At 39.2% G+C, this 15,896-nt stretch overlaps 1 protein-coding gene and 1 non-coding gene across 2 annotated transcripts; both read left to right on the top strand.

Annotated features, from left to right (window-relative positions):
* Nucleotides 1–2,070: 2,070 nt before the first annotated feature.
* TRNAY-GUA (transfer RNA tyrosine (anticodon GUA)) lies at nt 2,071–2,153 on the top strand. The gene has a single exon. It is a non-coding gene; the product is annotated as a tRNA-Tyr (tRNA).
* A 10,794-nt stretch (nt 2,154–12,947) lies between these two features.
* Nucleotides 12,948–15,592, top strand: LOC144709570 (uncharacterized). Its single transcript, XM_078583147.1, has 3 exons — nt 12,948–13,924; nt 14,711–15,473; nt 15,551–15,592. Exons 1-3 carry the CDS (start codon nt 12,948–12,950, stop codon nt 15,590–15,592), a joined length of 1,782 nt encoding a protein of 593 aa, XP_078439273.1.
* Nucleotides 15,593–15,896: the final 304 nt, after the last annotated feature.

Raw genomic sequence — 15,896 nt, 5'->3', positions numbered from 1 at the left:
ACAAAAAATCTCTTATCTGTTCATAAATTTACCAATGATAATAATGTTTTCATCGAGTTTCACGATGTATACTGTCTTGTGAAGGACAAAGCCACACGACAAATACTATTCAGAGGGACATTTTAGAAATGGATTATACCATCTCGACAGTCAACATCGGCAAAATGCGTCTTCATGGGGGAAAAGACATCATCTGAAACATGGCATTCCCGCCTGGGACATCCTCAATTCCGCATTCTCAACACAATTTTGACCAAATTTGGTCTTCCCGTTTATCCTCGTACTTCAAATTTTGTTTGTGAACCTTGCAATCTCATTAAATCCCACAAATTACCTTTCATCTCTACAGATCATGTTTCTGCCAAATGCTTAGAAATTATTCATTCTGACTTGTGGGGACCTTCCCCCGTCTTGTCAAAATCTGGTTTCTCTTACTATGTTATTTTTCTCAATGATTTCAGTAGATATACCTGGATTTATCCCCTTAAGAAAAAAGTGACCTATTCTCGGTTTTTATTGAATTCAAAAATCGTGTAGAAAAACAACTAAATTCTGTTATAAGATATTTGCAGTCTGACTGGGGTGGCGAATTTCAATCTTTAAATTCTTATCTAAAAAATAATGGTATCATTCATAGAGTGTCTTGTCCTCATACTCCGGAGAAAAATGGAACTGCAGAAAGAAAACACCGTCATATTATTGAAACATCACTTGCACTTTTAAAACATGCAAGCATGCCTAAATATTTTTGGGATGAAGCCGTCGCCACTGCTGTATTTCTCATTAATAGACTTGCCACTCCTGTTCTCCAAAATCAATCTCCTTATGAAAAACTATTCAAATTATGTCCTAATTACAGTTTTCTGCGGACTTTTGGCTACATATGTCACCCGTATCTTAGACAAGATACTCGTAATAAACTTGACGACAGGTCTGAAACTTGCTTATTTCTGGGCTACAGCTCTATGCATCACGGGTACAGATGCCTATCTCTTCAATCAGGTAAACTCTATATTTCCAGACACGTTGTTTTCTATGAAGATTATTTTCCATTTAAAAATAATGAGCAACATTCCTCAGGAGGAATTCTAAGTTCTTTTCCACATAATTTTTTTCAAACTAGTATAGAGAAGCCTTCCTTACTGACTCAGCAGGTATCTCATATTTCCGAAGATCAGACACCAGTAAACGATGTTGTAGACTTGGACAAAGTATCCTCATCATCAGACTCAGACTCATCTATCGATCAACAGTTAAGAACCGGCATCGTCAATACTCCTGAATTGAGTAAACATTACCCGGCTAGCTTAATTAAGAAACATCCGGATGTTGTTAAAGTGAGTAATGTATCCACTCCTATTATTGTTAAAATTCGGTATCGTTTACGAGCGGGAGCGGTTATCGTTCTTCAAGAACTGTCGTAGTTATTTTACTTGACTTTACTTATCCTTCTTCTTTTCTTTCTTTTCTTTGACGCTCGTAAATGCTCGCTCACTCGCGTCTGAATCCTCATATTCATCGCTTTCGCGCCTCGCGCGTCGTGCCTCAGAACGTTGATTCATCTTCGCTCCTAAGCGCCAAGCGCCGTCGTGTGTTGATGAATCATTGATGAAGATGAATCTGACTTCTTAGCATCTGAATCTTCATTGACTTCTTTTGCTCCTGCTCCGTCGCCCCCGCTCACTCGCGCCTTTGCTTTACGAGTTATGAATGAACTGACAAACGTTATTCTCCCGGAACGCTAGTAAGCTAACCGCTTACCTTCAATTTCTTGCAGAATGTTGGATAAGGATAACGTTTATTTCTTTGACATCGTTTCATTTATGCGCAACCAAAGTCATTTCAGAACCTTTCATTATCGCTTGCTCGTCTTCATCTTCATCTTCACGCTACTCGCGCCTCATATATTCACCGCTTCTGCGCCTTGCTTCGAAAAACTTCTTTCTTTCGAAGAAGAAGAAGAAGATTTCTTTTTTTTTCAAAACGCTCCTCGCTCCGCTCCCGCTCACTCGCGCCTAAACGCTCCTATGCGCCTTCTTATTCAGAAACCGTGGGCCTCGGCCTGGAAAGGGGAGAGTGGCCGAGCGGTGAAAAGCGACAGACTGTAAATCTGTTGAAGGTTTTCTATGTAGGTTCGAATCCTGCCTCTCCCACTTGTCGTAGACGAGAAGAAAGAAGCTCTTTTTTGTGGCCGTGAAGTGAAATAGTTTCATATGTTGTTAGAGAGGTTGTTATTTATGACCAGCGACAGACCGTCACGCCATCGCGCCTCGTAACCGGACTCCAAATGTCAAAATCTCTTTACTTCGTAACGGTTAGGACCTTTCAGAACTGTGTTGGAAGTGCAATTATTTATCTGGATGAAGTTGAGTCATTACATCTATTCATTAAATAAGTGATGATCAAACTTACTTAGAGAACTTTTGAGCGGACTTATTGATGAATCATCGTGGTTCTAGTATGAATCTGAGGTTTTAATTATAGGGTCTCAACAAGCCTATAAAAAGTAAAACAATAGTCAATTTTTTCATTACGCAAAAAAACTAAAATAAAATACTCTTTTTATTTGGGAAGATAATATTCCAGAGGTTATGTTTACATAATCAATATAAAAAAGAAAGACGGATGAGCTTCTTTGGCATTATCATCAAAAGAACAGATTCCAGATTTTAATGTCTTCGGGTCTTCAGGTTAAATCAAGTGGCTAAAAAGTTTTAATTTTATATGAAAAAAGAGTATTTTATGTTTTTGATTGAGCCGTACGAGATTAAATTCTCATATATGGTTCTCGGGAGGAAGAGTTACCTTGGTTTACCTATCTCAAGAAAGTATATTACTGGTTCCGCGTCTCGAGATTCAGACGATTGCAGATGATACAACTTCATTCTTCCTCCGTCGGAACCTCACGTTAACATATTTCATTGTCTAGGGGGGAGAACACTTACTTGTTTTACTTTCTGGGATTCTTGATATGCACGGTACAAAGTTCATTTACTTTCGTAACCTTTTGATTCATTCTATTGTCTCATGAAAAAATGGATATGGTGTTGGGGAATAATATCAATGAACCCTTAGCTCATCCAAAATAGGAATTAAGTGACTCTTAACTAAAACTGAATGATTATTCTTATCTTTTGATTTTTCAGTGTTCTTATTGACTTCTTTTGCTCCCGCTCCGTCGCTTCTGCTCATTCGCACGCTCCTAAGCGCCCGCTCGTAAACACTCCTAATGTCGCGCCGTCGCGCCGTCGCTTCTGCGCTCCCGCTCCTCGCGCCTTAATTTGAAATCTGGAGTTGTGTCATATAAATTCGTTTCTTATCATTCAATGAGCATCTTGTATTTCATAGAAATTGGGGGTAATATATATAGTCCTTACGTAAAGTAAAAGCCAGGTATTGAAAATACTAAAGCAATAGTACCAATATGCAAATCCACTATGTTAAGAATCTAGAGCTATTGATCAGGAAGATCGACCTCTTTTGAAGAAGATAGCATAGATAGCGCATGCCTCGATCATACCATAGAGGTTCAGCATTAAAAATAAACGTTACGAAGTCAAATAAAAAACATAAAAGAAGTTATGAAATAATGAACTAATAACGTTTCCTACTCCTACTCCTCCTTCGGTTATTACCAAAGGAGTAGGAGTAGGAGTAGGAGTAGGAGTAGGAGTAGGAGTAGGAGTAGGAGTAGGAGTAGGAGTAGGAGTAGGAGTAGGAAACGTCCTACGCAGTGAGTTAGTTAATCTCCCTCCTATTAACATGAGTTATATCCTTTTGCTATATATAAGAAGAGTATGCGCGCCTTACGTGATAGAGATTACAAAGTAAAAGTAGCGCGTAAAGCGGAGGTGAGGGTGGCTACGTTGTTTTGCAAGAGGTTCCGAAGGTTACGAAGTAAAGTAACACCTATCGTATGCATCCGCGCATTCGAGTCCATTTAATATTTTGAGTAGCTACTTGAAAACAAGTTTGTGCAGATTTCCGAGACCTTAAGCCTTAAACTTTCTACCTACTGCTACACATTTATATCTTCGTGGATAACACCGCTGGCCACGAGATTTTATCATTCTTCTTCATTCGCTGTTCATTGACTTCGTAACGTGACCTCAGAACCTGGGCCAGATTAAGCTCGCTAAATAAGACCAAGAAAAGACATCATTCACTACACCCCGAGGAACCTACTGCTACGTTGTCATGCCATTCAGACTTCAAGATGCTGGAGCCGCATATCAAAGGACCATGACGGCCATCTTTCCATAATATGATACACGACTTCTTATCCACCGCTCCATCGTCTTCATCTTAATCTGAACGCTCCTCACGCCTCATATATTCACCGCTTCCGCGCCTTTATCAATCCAAGACATTCACTCTACACCCCTTTTGCTCGTCGCGCCTCGCGCCATCGCGCGTCGCACCTAACAAGCTCAAGATTCATCCAAAGATCGGTGTATCTGCCGGAATGCTCCTCGGCTTTATTGTCCGGGGGATAGAACTTGATAAGGTGCGTGCTTGCCTTCGCCAAAAAATCTCAAAGAACAGCGCGGTCTCATTAGCAGACTTTAATTCATTGACTTCGTAATCCGCTCACTCGCCCCTTCGGAACCTTTCTAAAAGCTCTTAAACTTTGAACGATACCGAATGATTATGTTATCGAATCAGCTTTGTCTACGAACAAGGAAGCTATAAGTAATGCAACTATGAATCTCATGGAGAGTTCGATCCTGGCTCAGGATGAACACTGGCGGCATGCTTAACACCTGCAAGTCAGACGAGAAGTGGTGTTTCCAGTGGCGGACGGGTGAGTAACGCGTAAGAACCTGCCCTTGGGAGGGGAACAACAACTGGAAACGGTTGCTAATACCCCGTAGGCTGAGGAGCAAAAGGAGGAATCCGCCCAAGGAGGGGCTTGCGTCTGATTAGCTAGTAGGTGAGGTAATAGCTTACCAAAATGAATCACGACATAGCCGTTAATACACTATAACGGTTACGATTCAAACAGATCGAACGACCTTAGCCATTCGATCTGTAGCCGTTACAAACACACAAACAAACTTACTGTTTTCCTAACTTACTATCTTTAGTATTTTAATACAGTATATAATAAGCACCAATGTTCTTGATGAAGAATAACAAAGATCTAAATTCCAAGGTTTGAGCCTGCGTCTCCCTTCTCCCTCTCTCCCTCTCCTCTTCCTTCTCTTCTCTTCTTCTTCAAGCTGCGCTCCTGCGTTTACATGTCCATCTAATTTGTGTGTTTCATCGACGACCAAGTGATTGAAGCGACTACAGAAGAAATTGTGAGGAACGGTGACGCGGTGACGCAAATCCTCCCGATCAAGTGGTACGTTCGATAGTATGACCAAATCACCACGGAATCTGCGTCCTTGCAGTCCCTGACGTCTTTCCAACGTGGTTTCGTAGACCCCTTCTGAACAGAAATGATGATGCTAATCTCAATGATGGGTTAACTATCTGTTTTGGTTACTTCCGGAAGATTACTGCTCTTCCGCTGAATCAGTGGTGCGGTCCATGTCTTCGTTTGTCGTTGGTTAATCAATTCATTGAATCGAGATCATCTAGACGTCGGCGGGGTTCCTGCTGCTCTCGTGGACAGCTTGTCACTGCGCCATATGACAGGTATTGTTCTTCCCTTTGCAATATTTAACATTGTTGTTGCTCAGTGCTGGTCTTGATTGCTCTTGCTCCAAGTAAAAATCATAAGTGTGATAATTTAACTGCCCCGATCTTATTAGAGAAATCTCCTTGTCAGTATTGGGTCGGCTCATTCACGTCGATAGTGTGGACCACTTTGGACAAGAATCATCCCCCACCACAACATCTCTTTGATCCGATCTTGTGGGTCCTTTGGGAATTCAATCGTGTCAAAACCTGTCTCGTGTTGTTAATTTCTTATGGCCCAGATCTTCTGACTTCCATCATATTTTCTTGTAGAATTGTCTTAAATATACGTATCAAAGCTTCGCGTTTCATCATATTCTATGTTTCACCTTCTTTGGTAGAACACAAACAATCTGGTGCCAGTTATCGTGTTAAATCAATGAATATGTTAACTCTCTCACTGTTCCTTTACTGTCACGGGTACCATATGAAACCACCAAGTCATGTGCGCTACAGTTGACCTTTAAAGCTACAGTTAATACTAATGCATGGAAAAATCATCTCAAAACATCTTTTCTGATATTTACAGTACTCTGTCCATATACTTAACTACGAATGATTTATTGAGTCAATACTCTTTAATAATAATGGCCCACAATCCTATAATCACTACACAACCGTATTGTCAGACCTCTTGCTGCATTTGAGCTAAGACTAATTTGAATCCTGTGGTTAGCTCTTGCTGCATTTGAGCAAAGACTAATTTGAATCCTGTGGTTAGAGAGTCGTAAGTCATTGTCAAAACATAATTGCTCATATACAAGGGGTCTTTAATATCTCAATTATGAGGACCACAAATGAAAAAAATTAGATTAAACATTCCTTGGTATTTGAGTTATTCAAACAAATTTAGAAGACCTTGACTTGGAAAAGGATTCAAATAGTTACTGATAAGCAATGGCCGTCTCTCCAGGGAATGTATATTTAGGTTATAGTGTCTTTTTAAAAATATTTAGCGGATAAGAATAAATACTCTATAATATAATACATTATAATATGAGAATGTGATAATCAAATATTTATCAATGTATGTAGTTTTCAATAAAATGGAATTATTGGAACACAGTAGATGTGAATGAAAATAGTATCAATGAGGATCATTGGATATTGAGGGGTGGATGTGGATGGATGAATGTGATGCATATGGGTGTTGAGAGAAAGTTCATGAGTAGGGGCACACAGGCTTGCCTCAGATCCTCACATTTCACTAGGATTATGGCAATTTGAGGCACTTGTCTGAACCCTTCTGTCTCTGGTCAATGAAGGGCATCAATTAAACTTGATGGATCTCAAAATCAGTTTCTTTCAATCAATATACCGATGCAGGAGAACCTCAAAGATGGTTTTTAGATAGATAGAGGGTCTGGTTATATATTGAGGTTCTGGATACATAGAGAAGATACTGAAAGAAGTTAATATCAAAACATCAGTTTAAAGGACCATTTGAATTATCAAATATCCTGATTTCTCAATACATCATTCTCATACATTAGATTTTTACTTTTACTGTATATCCATGTGTTGGGTTGCTGATGTTTTTGCAAGTCTTCAGATTATAAATTTTTTTACCATAATAGTGTGCATTTAAAATCTAATATCACAATTATCCATCAGCTAAATGCATACTTTTCAATATGTATTTTTCCAATATAAAAAATCAAGAAGTTCCAGATATATGCATTTTATAAGCTTTGAACATAAAATTTCCAGATTTTATTGGTGCAAAATTTATCTCTCTATCCTGGTCTTAAAAATCATATACACTGTGAATTAAAATTTTATTGTTTTTTACTATGACTCTTCTCCATCTCTACTCTTTCTCTAAAACCCATATTTGATCTTTAGATTTATTTTCATTAGAAATTTAAGTTCCTTATTAAACATTCTCCCCACACTATTGACTAGGTAAGAAATGAGTAATGGAGGGAAAGTTTCCTGGCTACCCAACACAACCGACCATATGCACCCCACAGATGCAATCATCCCTTCAGACTATCACCAGTCCCAAGCCAACTACCTCAATGTGGCATGCCCAAAGACCTCGCCTATGGCGCTTATCACCGCCCACATGCAATAGACTTTCAACAGTATGGGAATCCATGTTGATGATGCATAACATGCAAATTAATGTAGAAATGACATGCATAATCATAAATATCTTCATCTAAATGTCCATATTCTCATGTTATCATGCTTTAAAATGATTAAAATTTCATTTAGTGTGAATTTATGATATCTCTACATTTATTGGAATTCTGAATGATTTTTTCCACTTTAGATTCACAAATAAATTAATATTACAAGGCAAAGACTACTTATTTGGAATTACTAAAGGTGTATGCTAATTTTATAGATTTTTTTCCATATTTTCTCAAATTTTCCAACACCATTTGCATAAAAATTGCTTTCTTATATTAAGATCTCACCATTGGATCGACCTAAAATTTCCATGGTAACTTTGTCTTTTCCTGCTCTTTCCATCCACCAGTGAGATTTGTAAAAAGAGTGTCAGTAAAGGGGGGAAATCACTTCAAACTTGCCCCAACCCTTGTTGGCAAAGGACACAACCGGCATTTGTAACTTTGTCTTTTCTTGCATTTCTTCCCCTCTTGATATTCTGTGTCTGTTGCCAAAACGCCAAGTATGGGCAAAATATTCATTCTATAGGAGGAGTTATTGAGGTTACTACATCACCTTAGTTCAAGAGGGCAATCTAAAAAAATAAGGTCATCTAGCATTGCTAGGATTATATTCAGATTGAATCTATTGTTACCTAACTCTATTAAAAACTTTTAATCCCTTTTCCTTTACGATCTTGCTTCTCCAAGGTAAAATCAAGATCAATAAGGTAGGATTTCTTTCCTTTTGTTTCTTCACTTAGGTATTGGCCCATTCAGGAGGATCAATCCCTAAGCACCAAAACCATTCTCTTCATTCTTCAGGTGATCTTAATCTTCAGAAGAATGTTCAGATTTCTTGACCTGCCTTCTCTCCTTTTGTAACCTTTATCTATTTATTTAGCATCCCACTGTTTGTGCTTACTTTAGATTTCCTAGACCAAGTAAAATATATTCAGTTCTTAAGGAAAACTGCCTTCCTCTGGATCAACCCCTTTCTCATTCTATACTTCCTATATTTGGAAAAGGGAATTTTATAAATTGTATTGCATAAGCTTAACTCTAACGACATGGTTGAATTTGTATATAATCACACCATTCTTAGGCTTATTAGTGATGTCGACTGCAACTAGATTAATCCAATGGTGATTTATGTTTTTTATTTAAATCAAATACTGAAATCAGTATATAGTACAAGTCCTCTAATTTCATTGCACATATACATCAATATATTTTTAAAAACAAACAAATCTTTACTTCTTAATGAAATTTTTTTGAAAGCGAGGGAAAATCATATGTTAAATTATTTTTTGACCTAATACTCAGTTATTGAGTTAAAAGTAGGATTCATATAATTCTGTAAGTCTAAAGTAAACAACTCAAAATCGCCATAAAATCAAAATTATTGTTCTAAATTCTGTCATCCATCTATGTCACATGGTTTCAGCCTGTAGATCTAGTTTGTAGAAAAAATGGTTTAATGTCTTTTAACACCTAAAAGTTCATATCGGAGAAAAAAATTTCATAGGAAATAACGCATGATGATTAAGATGGTTTTTTGGAGAAAATAAGTAGGTATAGGCCTTTCAAATTCTTGGGACCAATATTTTAGTCAAGTGACCTGGATTCAAGCACCCAAAATGAATTTCAGAAAAGCATGAGTGATGTAGGGCAGATAAAGAAAAACACATTCCTTACAGATAATTTAGAATTCAAGTGAAACTTTCATGGACGATCTGAAGCTCATTATGGAAATCACCCAAGTTAGATTACTAAATTGGTATACTAGTTTTGTTAATTTCAGTGTCATTGGCATTTTTCGAAAGATGCTTGCTTGTTTAGGTAAAAAACAGTAGGACAGTTTCATTTGTGCTTCTTTGATTGTCTCCTGAAAAATCATAAATTTCTTATAGTTAAAATGTTTTGCGGCCTCTCCACAACACGCCAACAACTCTAGTATTAACACACAAAACTCGATAAGATTATCATTTTAATTAGAAACGTCCCTTGATATGATGCCAACTCATTGTTCAAAATATTCTTTATCCCTTTGATGATTAAATTAAACCATTAATAAGGAATTTTATTGATAATATTTTAATAACATGTGGTTTTTCCTCCTTCAGTACGTGCAAGGTCGTCCAAAAGGTATTTATGCATCTGTAAATAGTATTTTTATCTAGTGCGGGAAGAAAATGTGCAGAGATGAAGTCCAAAAGATAACGAATAATAAAACTTATTGAAATAGATGAATTAATGAGTTAAATGTTCCAAAACTGAGAAAGGTAAAAATAAATACATGCACAGAAATTTACCTTTCATCTTGTCATTGAATATAACTCGTAAATATCTAATTATTAAAAACCACTAGATAAACAGCTCCCAAATTAGATATACACATTATTAACCATAAAATTGGGTTTAAAATTTTCATCTTAAGGTTCTTATTTATAATACAATATAAAGATGTTCATAACAGAAGGTTTCCGTGTTCTAATATTACTATTTAGAATGTATTATAACAGCCACATTTAGATGAATCCTGGCGGACTACGTGTTTTTCTGTAGATGATTTGATACTGGCCTTCGATATTTAATCATATCTTTATTTGAACTTATGTTGAATCCTGGCCACTAGTTCCCTTAAGGACTCTGGGAACATGTTCTTTTACCACTCGCTACTCTTAATGACAAATTCTACTAGTCAGCACAGTTTGCTAATGGGGTGTCTAGTTGGTTTACGAGTTGCCGACTCCTCAATAAGAAGAACACCACCGTAATAATGGATAAATATTTTTCGTTTTTTTATTTTTGATGGGACTGTATGCCGCTTTGTTGTAAGAATGTCTTTTGGCGAAGCCTGGAAAAACTGGATAAGGCTTCAGCCAGGGCTGTATAGCCATAAAGAAGGACACGACATTAATTAATACTACAAATATTTATATTCAAAAAATATCCGCTTGTAGCCCCACAAATTTCGTAGAAAATAGGGCAGAAGAAACAAAAAGAGCTCTCTGAAGACAATAATGTATTAGATAAGAACAAACGAATAGAATTGATACGATGGATGGACTCATCGAAAAGATGCAGGGCAAGTGGCTCTTTAACCAGCTGCCTGAACTGCGACCTTCCGCCGATGATCAGGGACTTACTAGTATCTGAAAAATTAATTAAAACACATCTGAATCTATCACTATTTGAAGGTGATATCTTGAAGCTCTGAAGATGCGTCTTTTGAGCAAGCACTAAATTACGCAATCGTTTGCTAATTCCATGCCCAGCAGAGTCCAACTCAACGTGTCATCAAACGGCCCCTCTTTATATGTTAGCAAGAAACATAACTCTCTTTCGTAAATTCCAATTAAGCATATCATTTATCAAAATGGATTCCGCCTCTACGTCTATGTAGAATCTAAGCAATAAATATATTAATAACGTTTATTATTACAAAATGAAATAATATTTGTGACGTACAATAACACCTATGGATGTTTCCACTCGAGAAATAAAACCAGTCAAAGATTCCTTGCAATGCATAATGCAAACATTAGGCATCGAACCTGCTTCCTCTTTTTTTTATCTCTTAATCGAAACCTAGGTGGCTGATGATGCCGGATTTCGCTAATATGGGTTAAAGACTCAGAGTAAAGTGCAGAATAAAGAAAATAGCAATGACTTGGACAACAGGGAAGATCAAGATATGATATTTTCTTTGAAAATAAAAAAATAAAATAAGGCGTCAGCGGTTCAGTAGGATGCTAGGGCAAGGAACCTCCTAGGGCTGACTTTGCTCGCCAAGGAAAAAAAATCACGAGAGAACGGAAGCGCGGCGGGCACCTGGAAGTCATGTAGAGTTTAATCGAATGGAACAAAGACATAAAAAATTGGCCCAAGATCTGTGTAGCTTACACATAACTACAAATAAATGGCGGATGGCAAGCACAAGAAGGAAACAGTACTTCCCTGTTTTGAAATCCCCTTGAGATTGAAAGCATCTCTTCGGTTTCAGTGGACTTGACCAAGGGATAAGCAAAGATTATTAAAATAATTGTGATGAATCGAAAGAATTAACCCGATAAGAGTGCTTCCTGCCCGGCATTCTTGCCTGTGTGAGTTCTATCCTATGAATTCATAGAAAAGCTACCATGTACTCTCCAGCTTCTCCCCGAGGAAGACTACTGGCAGCTACAATTACCTATCGTTGAAGCCGATCGTTTTATGTTTTAAATCTAATAAATGATGAAGTTGATTCAGTCATGCGAAACTAACTTCACATGTCCGTTTGTTTCTTATTTTCACATGTTAGTAATTTCCTCGCAGGCTTGAGCGTAACCAGACGGCAGTACGAATGACTATGTACGCCTGAGCCATCACGTGAGTCTGCAAGGGGACCTGCCTTCTGGTGAAATTAGTTATCAATTTCTCTCTTCTCGCTCTTGTCGTAGTTCTATAAAGAGCAGGATGCTTGATGCATTGTGGACCATCGTTTTTTAGTATCGTATGTTTTTCTTTTCGTTTGTGCTCCATACGAGAGTGCTTTGCTCGTGGTGTGAGTTCTGGTCGTGGGTGACGCTTGCGTTCGAGCTCAAGAGTTCTTGAAGCTGTCAAGTATCCTGATCGTGTGGGAGCTATCAGGCGCTCAACCTGAGAATACCTTGAAGCTTTCAAGTGGTATCAGAGCAGATCGACACCAAGGGACCTACCGATGGCGAAGAAGACGGGAGAGACGAGCTCGTCCGGTGAACGAAGTGGAGAGCTGACGTTTTCAACTCCTTCTCTTAAACTCACAAAGACGAACTATCGTGTCTGGTCTATGGCAATGGAGGTATACCTTGACTCTCATGACTTATGGCAAACAATCAGTGGGGAAAATGTCTCGAAGAAGAAGGACCGGTTGGCGCTATCAGCAATCATCAGTGCAGTTCCGGAAGACCAGCTGATGATACTTGATGCCAAGAAAACGGCGAAAGAGAACTGGGAGATCCTACGACAGCGGAATTTGGGAGTAGACCGCGTTATTCAATCACGCATTCAAGGCCTGAAGCGTGATTATGAGCTGCTTGTGATGTCCAACACTGACTCCATCGTGGATTCGCAATGAAATTCACACACATTGTCTCAGATTTGCGAAATTTGGGAGAAAGCATGGAGGAGAAGGAGGTGGTGAGGCGATTCTTGAGGGCAACACCTTCAAAGTTTGACGCACTCGCACTCTCCTTGGAGCAGTATGGTGACCTGGACAAGGTAAGTCTTGATGAAGTGATTGGCTTTCTCACAGTTCATGAGTTGCGGCTCAGAGACAGGGAATCTCGTGAAGAGGAGCAGGCCTTGCTGTCAAAGGCACTCAGTAAGACCAAGATAGCCAATGACGAGGAGGACTCATCGTGCGATAGAGGGCGACACCGCAGCCGTGGCAGAGGAAGGGGTCGTGGCCAAGGGCGAAACTCATTCTCGGATGACAGAGAGAAGAAGTTCTTTGACAAATCCCACATTCAATGTTACAATTGTCAAAGGTATGGGTACTTTGCTTATGAGTGTCGAAGTGCAAGGAAGGAACGGGAGGATCGTGCCTACGTGGTTGAATCCACACCAACTGCAACAAACTCAGCTGCGGAAGCAGCAGGTGCCTCTTCCCTCCTCATGGCCATTGAAGAAGCTTCTACTGAAATACTACTTCAAGGGTCAGACACGACGCATCAACATTCGGATCTGTGGTATCTGGACACTGGAGCTACCAGTCATGTGACAGGGAACCGAATTTTTTTCGCCCACCTTGATGAATCAGAAGAAGGTTTCGTCAAGTTTGGCGACGGTTCAAGAATTGAAATCCAAGGCAAGGGAATTATTACTGTGCTGAGGAAGGACGGACATAATATCTGTTTCCGTGATGTTCTTTTTGTACCCAAGTTGTGTGCTAATATTCTCAGCTTAGGAAGACTTGATGAAGAAGGATACAAAGTGATTATGCACCAAACAGCTTTGACCATTTATGATCAAGATGACACCCTTCTGGCCAGAGTTCATCGCACACATGGGCATTTATATTTGCTGCAACTTCAAGTGACCGAAGGCTGTCTCCTCTCACAAGACAATGATGACTCATGTCAACTGTGGCATCTCAGGTATGGACATCTGAACTACTATTCTTTGAAGGATATGGTGAATAAAAAACTAGTGAAAGGACTACCAACCATCGAAATACCTGATCATGTGTGTCGAAGCTGCTTGGCTAGAAAGCAGAGTCGAACACCATTTCCAAAAAGGTCAAATTACAGAGCCGGAGCACCCCTTGAGCTGGTTCATATTGATATTTGTGGTCCAATCAGTCCATCCACCCTAGGAGGAAGTCGCTATTTCCTCTTGATTGTGGATGATTTCTCAAGATTAATCTGGGTGGCATTTCTAAAGCAAAAATCAGAAGCCTTGTTGCAGTTCAAGAGGTTCAAGAGTTTGGCCGAAGCTGAGAAAGGATCAAAGATAAGATGTATCAGAAGTGACAGAGGAGGTGAATTTAATTCCATTGACTTCATTTCTTTGTGTGATTCACAGGGCATCAAACATCAATTGACTGCCCCTTACTCACCTCAACAAAACGGAGTTGTTGAAAGAAAGAACCGGACAGTCATGTCCCTTGTCCGAAGCATGTTGAAAGAGAAAGACTTACCTCAAGAACTATGGGGAGAAGCTGTAAGTACTGCCGTTTATCTACATAACCGGTCTTTTACTCATAGCCTGGATGGTATGACACCATATGAGAAGTGGACAGGACGGAAGCCATCAATTGAGCATCTTCGGGTGTTTGGATGTGTCGTACATGTGAAATGCACCAAAAGCCATCAGAATAAGCTTGACGACCGAAGTACACCTATGGTATTCATAGGGTATGAAGTGGGATCAAAGGGTTACAGATGTTTTGATCCAGTCAAAGGTACGGTTCACATCAGCAGAGATGTTGTGTTTGAAGAAGATGCCAAATGGGATTGGAAGAACAAAGGTGAAACAATCCCTGAACTTACATTCCTTCCTGTTATTTCTGCTATTTCAACTGATGGTGAACCCAATCACTCCGAAGTCCAAGTTTTTGAGGATATTTCTCAGACCCATCAATACTCACCTTCTCAATCTTCAGAATCTGAGCAAAATCATCCCGAAAGGTTCAAATCTATTACACAATTGTATGATGAAACCAGTCCACTTAATTCTGGGGAAGAGGAATGCATGGTGTCTGCAGAAGAACCTGTGACTTTTGCAGAAGCGTGTCGAGAAGAAGCTTGGAGACTGGCAATGATAGAGGAGATGAAAGCAATCGATCGAAACAGCACTTGGGAACTAGTTGCTCCTCCAGAGGGCTGCAGACCTATAGGACTCGAGTGGATCTTTATAATCAAGAAGAATGCAGCTGGTGAAGCATTAAGGCACAAGGCAAGACAAGTGGTGAAAGGGTATTCTCAAAAGGCGGGCATAGACTATGATGAGGTATTTGCACCAGTTATTCGATTTGAATCAATTCGAGTCCTAATTGCCATTGCAGCACAAAGAGGGTGGTTACTTCACCACCTAGATGTGAAATCAGCCTTCCTAAATGGAGATGTAAAGGAGGAGCTCTATGTCAACCAGCCAGAAGGATTCTCGGTTAAGGGAAAAGAAGGACATGTATTGAAGCTGAAAAAGGCACTCTATGGTCTCAAGCAAGCTCCCCGTGCATGGTACTTTAAACTACATAGTTGTCTTGTTTCTCTTGGTTTCAGGAAAAGCAAGTACAAACAAGCAATATATCTGAAGACCAGTGATGAAATTCATTTAATTATTGGAGTATATGTTGATGATCTACTCGTCACAGGTGGAAGGGAAAGTGACATCAATGAATTCAAAGGTCAAATGAAGCATCACTTTGAGATGAGTGATCTGGGGTATCTGTGCTCTTATCTAGGGATTAAAGTGAGTCAAGAGGAAGGACGAATCACTCTATCACAGAGCACTTACGCAAGCGGAATTCTGAATTTTGCTCAATTGGGTGACTGCAATTCTGTTCATACTCCCCTGGAAGTGAGGATGACATTCAGTCAATCAACTAATTCACTGGTTGATACTACC

This window comes from Wolffia australiana, chromosome 11, assembly GCF_029677425.1.
Source record: "Wolffia australiana isolate 7733 chromosome 11, ASM2967742v1".
NCBI lineage: Eukaryota > Viridiplantae > Streptophyta > Magnoliopsida > Alismatales > Araceae > Wolffia > Wolffia australiana.
The sequence above is the reverse complement of the archived record's forward strand: the minus strand, read 5'-3'. Positions and strand labels throughout refer to the sequence as shown.